The sequence below is a fragment of the Meles meles genome, chromosome 6 (genome assembly GCF_922984935.1).
Source record: "Meles meles chromosome 6, mMelMel3.1 paternal haplotype, whole genome shotgun sequence".
NCBI classification, from domain to species: Eukaryota; Metazoa; Chordata; class Mammalia; order Carnivora; family Mustelidae; genus Meles; species Meles meles.
In genome coordinates this window covers 89,886,508-89,895,090 of record NC_060071.1, presented here as the reverse complement: position 1 = coordinate 89,895,090, position 8,583 = coordinate 89,886,508, and the positions used below count along the sequence as shown (strand labels likewise).

The window sequence follows — 8,583 nt, the reverse complement described above, 5'->3', positions numbered from 1 at the left end:
CGGCAACAGGCGGGCGGGTACTCACGACGCTCCCTGCCCGCGCCCTCCCTGAAGCATCAGAGGGGAAAACAGCGTGGCCCTGGGCTCGGGTGCTGGGGCTGTGATGTCCTCGGAAAGTCAGCTCCCGCCCCAGAACCCCGCGTGTCCGGGCGATGGGCGAGGGTCGGGGACACCAGGTTTGTTCGAGGTGGGGCAACTTCAGCAATGGCCCTTGGGGTTAGTGCCCCCCAGCTTCCCAGCACTGGCGGCCAGTAGTGTGCTTGCCTTGGCCGGGAATGGGGGTGGGGAGAGGGTGCCGCGTGTGAGTTGTGGGGGGGCGTGATGGAGGGGGCCCTGGACCGCTGAGAAGACCCTGAGGTGGGGGAGGGGGACGCGGGGATCTGGGACAGCCTCTCGGAGGCAGCCGATCCCTTGCTCAGCGTCCCCTCCGCCCGCTGGGATTCTCTCTCGGGTAGGGGGAAAGGGGGCGGGGAGCAGAGGTGTCCCTCTGACGGCGGCAGAAGAGGCAGACAGACGGACAGACACGCAGACTAACAGGGCGGTCCCAGGGTTCGTCCCCAGACTCGCGAGCTCGTTTGGTGGCGACTGGGGCTCGGCGCCGCGACGCCCGATGTGGTCCGGAGGCAGTGGGAAGGCGCGGGGCTGGGAGGCCGCGGCGGGAGGGAGGAGCAGCCCCAGCAGGCTCAGGTGAAACCCCTACCCTGTCCCTTGGCCCCTTCCCTCTAAAGACTTGTCCCCTCCCGGGAACCCCGACTGTATTGGAAAGTGGTTCACTTTGTAACTCCGAAAGTTGGTTGCAAAGCAGCATTCACCTTCCTTCCTCCCCACCATCCCTCCTCCTCGGCTACTCCTCACCCCACCTCTTGCCCTCCCCTCTCTCGGTTCCCTCCTCCTTTCCCTCCCCGGTCTCCCCCCCGCGCGCCGCCCGCACCCCACAAAAAATGGGGTGGGGGTGTCCGGGGAGGGGGAAAGAAATGCTTTGGGTCGCGTCTCTGCCTCTCTCTCTCTCTCTCCCTCTTTGAGACCTAAAAAATCCTGACAAGTGAAACTTAAAGGTGTTTACCTTGTCATCAGCATGTAAGCTAATTATCTCGGGCAAGATGTAGGCTTCTATTGTCTTGTTGCTTTAGCGCTTACGCCCCGCCTCTGGTGGCTGCCTAAAACCTGGCGCCGGGCTAAAACAAACGCGAGGCAGCCCCCGAGCCTCCACTCAAGCCAATTAAGGCGGACTCGGTCCACTCGGTTACGTGTACATCCAACAAGATCGGCGTTAAGGTAACACCAGAATATTTGGCAAAGGGAGAAAAAAAAAGCAGCGAGTCTTCGCCTTCCCCCTCTCCCTTTTTTTTCCTCCTCTTCCTTCCTCCTCCAGCCGCCGCCGAATCATGTCGATGAGTCCAAAGCACACGACTCCGTTCTCAGTGTCTGACATCTTGAGTCCCCTGGAGGAAAGCTACAAGAAAGTGGGCATGGAGGGCGGCGGCCTCGGGGCTCCGCTGGCGGCTTACAGGCAGGGCCAGGCGGCTCCGCCGGCCGCGGCCATGCAGCAGCACGCCGTGGGGCACCACGGCGCCGTCACGGCCGCCTACCACATGACGGCGGCGGGGGTGCCCCAGCTCTCGCACTCCGCCGTGGGGGGCTACTGCAACGGCAACCTGGGCAACATGAGCGAGCTGCCGCCGTACCAGGACACCATGCGGAACAGCGCCTCGGGCCCCGGATGGTACGGCGCCAACCCAGACCCGCGCTTCCCCGCCAGTAAGTGAGGCCGCCCCACTGCCGGGCCGCGGGCTGAGTACGGCAGGAGCGGGGAGAGCAGTCCCGCAGGCGCAGCGCCTGCCGGCTGCGCACTGGGCGTCAGGGTGGGCGGCCCGGAAGCAGCGCCAGGGAGCAGGGTACGGGGCCCGGAGATCCTTCCCCCTGCCGGACTGAGAGGTCCCAAAAGGGACACTTGGTAACGCTGGGGACTTGCGGCAGATGCTAGCCTTTGGCGTCTCCCAGATGCGGCCGACTTGGCAGCTCTGCTCCGCTCGGGAGACCTCAGAATGCCCAGGGATCGCCCTCCGGCCCCCCGAAAAATTAAGGGAGCTGGAGGCAAGCAGGGAGCAGAGAGGCGCGGCCTGGCCGGGCGGGAGGCTGCCCTACTGCGACGCGCTCAGGGGACCCGCCCGGCTCGCTCTCCAGTCTAGGCAGGTGGAAGGGCGCGCGGCGTCAGAGGGGGCTCTAAGTGGTGTGAGCGGGTGCCCTCACTGGGGCTCACAGGAGAGAGCGGCCAGGAGGCAAAGCGTCTGGGACTTTAGCTTTCGAACTCTCCCAAACTCCCAAAGTTGGGGTCTACGGTGGGACCCCAGGTCCTGGTCTGGGCCCAGATCGCCGCCTGTGGCCCGCTAACCCAACGACTCTGGCCGGGGTTGGGCAAGAAAGGGACAGAAGCGGCCTTTCTCCACTTTGTTTTTGGGCTGGAGCACTGAGACTGAGGGAGGCAACCGGGGTTGAGGTGGGGAGCTTTCCAGTAAATCCCTCGACGGCACGGCCTGGGGCAGGCGCTAACTGTCGTCGGCGCTTAGGCCTCTCAGGGCGGAGGCGGCCTAGGTGAGGAGGGCGCCGTCGGGGTGGACCGGGCCGGCCAAGGGCACGGAAGGCAGAGGTGGCCTGGCCCGGCCCGGCCCCCGCCGACGCTGTGCGTTTGTCGCTTACAGTCTCCCGCTTCATGGGCCCGGCGAGCGGCATGAACATGAGCGGCATGGGCGGCCTGGGCTCGCTGGGGGACGTGAGCAAGAACATGGCCCCACTGCCAAGCGCACCACGCCGGAAGCGCCGGGTGCTCTTCTCCCAGGCTCAGGTGTATGAGCTGGAGCGACGCTTCAAGCAACAGAAGTACCTGTCGGCGCCCGAGCGGGAGCACCTGGCCAGCATGATCCACCTGACGCCCACGCAGGTCAAGATCTGGTTCCAGAACCACCGCTACAAGATGAAGCGCCAAGCTAAGGACAAGGCGGCCCAGCAGCAACTGCAGCAGGACAGCGGCGGCGGCGGCGGCGGCGGGGGCGCCGGCTGCCCGCAGCAGCAGCAAGCGCAGCAGCAGTCGCCGCGCCGCGTGGCCGTGCCCGTCCTGGTGAAAGACGGCAAACCCTGCCAGGCAGGCGCCCCGGCGCCGGGTGCCGGCAGCCTTCAAGGCCACGCGCAACAGCAGGCGCAGCAGCAGGCTCAGGCTGCTCAGGCCGCCGCGGCCGCTATCTCAGTGGGCAGCGGGGGCCCTGGCCTGGGTGCACACCCGGGCCACCAGCCGGGCAGCGCGGGCCAGTCTCCGGACCTGGCGCACCACGCCGCCAGCCCCGCGGCGCTTCAGGGCCAGGTCTCCAGCCTGTCCCACCTGAACTCTTCGGGCTCGGACTATGGCACCATGTCCTGCTCCACCTTGCTATATGGTCGGACCTGGTGAGAGGACACCGGGCCGGGCCGGGCCCAGCGCGCTGCCTCATCGCTTTCCCTCCTGCCGGCCACACATCACCAACCGCCCGCCGCTCCCTGCGCTTCGACTTTTCTTAAGAATCTGTCCCATTTAGACCAAGGGGAAACACACACACACACACACACACACACACAAGCCAAACTGCTGGACGTCTTTTTTTTTTTTTTTTCTAAAATTTGTGGGAATTTTTTTAAAAAAGAAAATAAAAACAACCAAGTGAATCCAATTCTTTAAGGAGTCTTTAAACAGAGAAGGACATAACAACAACAACAACAACAAAAAAACAGCTTTTGGGGTGTCTTTCAGGTGATAGAAATGGGTTTCCCTCACTCAGGCAGGGTGCAGTTTGGAGAGGGCTCTACTGTGACACGGCTCTGGACTCTAAAGATGGCAAACTTCACTCTGGGTACTCTGTGCCAGCAAGGTGGACTCGCTTGTAAATACCAGGATTTCTTTTGAAGGGGAGATGGGGGCTGGGAAGAGGAGAGACTCCAGGACAGGACCCACATGTCATTGACACAAAGGAAATGCCCCCTCCCAGCACCGCTGGCCACCCTGGCTCAGCCCTGGGAAGAGCCCTGGCTAAAATTGTTTTATGTTTGATGTGAACTTGTAGCTGTAAAATGCTGTCAAAAGTTGGACCACACACCTAGTTTTTAGTAATCTGTACATTTTGTTGTAAAAAAAAAAAAAAGCAAAAACAAAAACAAACAAAAAAAAAAAAAACCCCAGTCCCTGTCCCCCAAGCCCATCATATTTTTTATGGGCATTGAAAAATCTGTGTATATTATTTGGCAGTTTGGTATTTGCAGCGTCAGTCTTTTTCTGTTGTAACTTATGTAGATATCTGGCTTAAATATAGTTCCTAAGAAGCTTCTAATAAATTATACAAATTAAAAGGATTCTTTTTCTGATTAAAAGTCCACCTTTTGTTTGGTTTTGATTTGGCTTTGAAAGGCATTTTTGGGTGGGGGGGGTGGCAGCTCATCGTTGGCCTGATGGGATTGTTTGGGAGCTAAAGGGATTCTAAACCAGCTAAGGAGCTGGGCACAGAGTCCTTGTCCCATAGGGAAATGGAGTTTTGTTCTGTCTCCGAATTGAGTAGAACCAAACCTTTAATAGTCCTAGGACTTGGCAATAGAGAGGAAAAAAGCTAAACTACTTCCATCAGGAGGGAAAGGGAGAACAGAAGAGAAAGCGACCAAAGGACTAGTTTTCAAAGCCAGGCTTCTGTTTTTTGAAACAACCTCAGAAGTGTCTACTGTGGTCTTATACAGCAAATCTACGATTAAAACTTTAAAGCATTTTAAATAACATACATTTTAAATAATCCTGAATGAGGGATCATTTTTACTGAACAGATGGTCCCTGTATATTTCAACACCAATCCTTATTTCTAATCTGCTGCTGAGCTTCGTCGAAATTAGAATTTGGTGGGAGGCTGTTTTCAAAAGTGGGGAAGTCTATCTCGGTCTTGTTTCTGCTCTAAAACAGCTATCCCCAGGCAGGGTTGGACATGGATCCCCAGCCTCTCAGGGTCTTTCTGGTCTTGACTCAACTACTGGCCTGGGGACACTGAAAGCAAGACTTGGCAAGCTGGGCTTTCCCTCTTTGTTCCACTGGTTTCCACCTCTGGGCTCCCAAATATCTTTGTAGTAAGGAATCTTTCTCCTGTTCCCAACTTTCTACTTCTCGCTGCCCTAGCCATCCCTGCCACCTCAGCAATAATAATAATAATAATAATAATAATAATAATAATAATAAGCTTCAATCTTTCTTTCTACTTTGAATTTCCTGGTCTCTTTGGTGCCCAGATGTGGTGTTTGGGGAAATCTTTGGGTTGCCCTAGAGAAGGAAAACTAGTTCTGAACAGAGAGAAATCATAGTCCCTAGTTGGGCTATTGCCCCTTCTGTGTCACCTTTGATAAACCTACCTAGCAAAAGTGACCGAGTGGGTCCCTCTTAGACTGAAAGTGTTTGTGGGGGGTTGATTCATACTTGGCTTGTACTCACTTCATGCTTAGAATTTCATGTTTCTTTTTCCTTTCTGGTCTCTCTTCATCTTTTCTTCCTCTCTTCTCCTCTTACTCTGTCTCTGATGTCTCTTTTCATCCAACTTCCACATTATCCCACCCCTAGGAAATTGTGAGGGAAATTGCCTAGGCCAAGGCCTTGCTCCAGACTAGCAGTCCCTCTTTGTTGACTTCCTGGAGGCTCCTCTCCCCTGGTGCCTTAGGTGTAGGGGTCCTTCTGGGTCTGGCTGCTGAGATATGGTTTCCAATATTCAGAAGAGACCCAGAGAACCTGAGGATGGTTGCTTGGGTCTGCAGAGTGTGCTCGTTGGGGGAAATCTCAGGAGGCCTCACATATTGGAAAACAAGCAAAAATCAGTGAAGTTTGAACCCTTGTGTTGAAATGAGCAGCTGTGGTCTTGGCACAGGGTGTATAGGTGGTCAAATCACAGCTCCGTCAGGGCCTTGACTGGAAAGATGTTTGCTCTAACATTCCCATCCCAAGGGGATGGGAGCTTCCGCTTAACTTTTTTTTTTTTTAACCAACACAAGTCTGGTCTGGGGCCCGCCTGGAGCGTCTGCCCTACAGCAGCAAAGGCGGCTGCCCCCTCCCCCATCCTAGCCCAAAGCGGGCACCTGAGTGTCACAATTTTTGTGGGTTGTGGTACCCTCGGCCTTAGCACCCCTTGCATTGGAAGGAGTTTTATAAAATACATTCTTCTCCCTGCCACCTCAAGCCGGCTTACTTTGAAGTCTGTTTACTTGTTGGGGATGGAGAGGAGGGAGGAAAGTGAGTTGAGCCGCATCTCCGGATGGGACAGAGACTAACAGAGACTTGGCCGCTTCTCTCCATCCATCACCAGGGGTCCGCCAGCTCCAGCTCCTTGCCGGCAGATTCTAATAGCTTCAGGAAGCGGCCCTGGAACGCGAGCTGGAGCTTTTTGATAAAGAAGTACCTGCGTGCTGGGTACAGCAAAAGACCTCAGCCTGGGGACATTCCCCACCCGACATCTCGGTGACCCCCTGCGTAGCTGATTGTCGTCTTCACCTGGAGTGGACCTCTCCTAGGTCTCCAGCATCTCCGTCCCAGGTTCCTGCCTGGAGAAATCAGCCTTTTGGGGATGTCTCTGGGTCTGAAGTGCTGGAAGAGCCAGAAGCTTCCCCACGTAGGGGGACAGCGCAGTTCGCTCCAAGATCGAAGAGAAGCTGAGCACCCTCGCCTAAGCACCCCACTCATTCCCCAAACCCCGACGGCTGCGGAGAGTAGGGGAGATTTTGCAGAGAGCATCCCCCCTTCCTCCTCTCCCCACCCCCACCTTGCCAAGTAAACACGGGGACTTTCTCGAGAGCCCTGAAGAGCCGCTCTAGTGGCTTCGGGGCCTGAAACCCCAGGCTTGCCTTGTTTGATGTTTAGCATCCCAAAGCCGCACACCACCCTCGCCCCAGCCTGGGAACCTGGAGCTGTGGGTCGGAGAGGAAGGACAGCCTCCCTCTCAGTCGGCAAGGCCGGGGACTGGGCTGGGTTCAGGGAAGGCGAGAAGAGCGGGACAGAGATGCGCTGAGCCGGGGAGAAGGGAGTCGGGGCCGCCGCCGCCCCCAACAGAGACACTTGTGGGTACAGCTGGAGTCCTCAAGGCCGGGAGGCGGGTGGGGGCAGGGAATGCCTCAGCAGCCGGGGCAGCGGCTCTGGGATAGGGGCTGGCCCTGAGGGAGGTAGCTTGGGGCCCGCTAGTGAGATCAGACCCAGGCCGGAGCCAACGGCGCGAGACACGCTCGGGCACTTACTACTGGAGGCGGAGGAGGCCCCCGCGCTCCAGTCCACCGGCCTCGCAGGAGGCAGGTCTTCTTCCCACTGCTTAGGACTTGGCCTTTCAAAAGGGAAGGCTCGCTCGGGAGCCTTCCAAGGGATCTTAAATCATCCTGGGGGCAGGGTTAGGCCTGGGGCTGGCATCCAGGTCTCCGATTTTGAGTCCCTGGGAGGAACTCTCCGACTCTGAGGCCGCACACTGCGAGCGGCCCCCGGGCGTAAGGAAGCGTCGGTGAGGGGCTCTCTCCAGGCGCGAGTGCACAGAAGGTAGCGCGAGTCTCTTCTCAGGCGACTCGAGATAAGAGGAAATGAGAGCGGGGTTTTCTGACTTCCAACTCATTAGGGACCAGGTAAGGTCAATGCTTTCTCTATTATGTCTTTATCTTAAAAGCGGGTCAATTTAAGATAAGGGAAAAAAAAAATCCAGGATCTGTGTGAACCGTGCTGATAAAGACTGACCCCTTTCCAGAACTAAAAGCAAGCCAGGCAGACATTCATTTTCTATAAACAAGAGAGTTGTGAGAAGCTGCCTTGAATTCTGATCGAATGTCTTCAGTCTCTCTAGACATCGCTCACTCCCTCCCCCAATTATTAGAGCGCGGAGCAGAGCGAGCGGCGATATTATTTGTGGAGAACTAGAGATCCTGTTGGGAAATGTGAATCGGAGACGATTCGGCTCTTAGGCATGGTTTGCTGGCTTGTTTGTTTCAAATGCGTCTTTCTTTTAGAATGGAAGTGACAGACGTTGAGTGCTGGGAGGGATGACGCTGAAGGTTTTCCTTGCCCAGCCAGGTTCCTCTTAGGGGATGCTGGACACCACGTTCGTCTGGCCCTCCCTGACTGACTGTGTGTTTGTGGTTGTGCAGTTGTGTTCTTTTTGGCTCCAGGCCACCCTCTGGGTACCTGGCTCCTGCCTTAACTTGGAGCTCAGAAAATTTTCTTGTGCTCCTTCGGGCAGTAGCTTCTGGAAGCGGTGTCCCATCCCATCAACCCTCTTTGCCTGGAGGCATTGGGTATGGGTAAGAGTAGTGGAGAAAATGTGTTTTATTGCAAGGGAGACCCAGGGTCTGCATGCTCCCTCTTCCCATGTAGTTGTGTTTCTCAACTTGATGATTCTTGAAAGAGCATAGGAGGAGCAGCCTCAGTGACTTGACAGCACAGTCTCTGCCTCATCGGAAGCTACAGCTGAAGTGGCAGGCTGGGTTTCTCTCTGATAGTGACCTAATGCCCGACTTGGAGGGCATCTAGGCACAGCCAGCCCCAGGCTTCTCATTTGATGTTTCCTGTTTGGT

The 8,583-nt window shown here is 56.6% G+C and overlaps 1 protein-coding gene across 1 annotated transcript; it reads left to right on the top strand.

Moving 5' to 3' along the window:
- The first annotated feature begins 610 nt into the window (after positions 1-610).
- On the top strand, positions 611-3,442 carry NKX2-1 (NK2 homeobox 1). Its single transcript, XM_046007089.1, has 3 exons — positions 611-687; positions 1,373-1,758; positions 2,700-3,442. The coding sequence occupies exons 1-3, from the start codon at positions 611-613 to the stop codon at positions 3,440-3,442; spliced, it is 1,206 nt and encodes a 401-aa protein (XP_045863045.1).
- Positions 3,443-8,583: the final 5,141 nt, after the last annotated feature.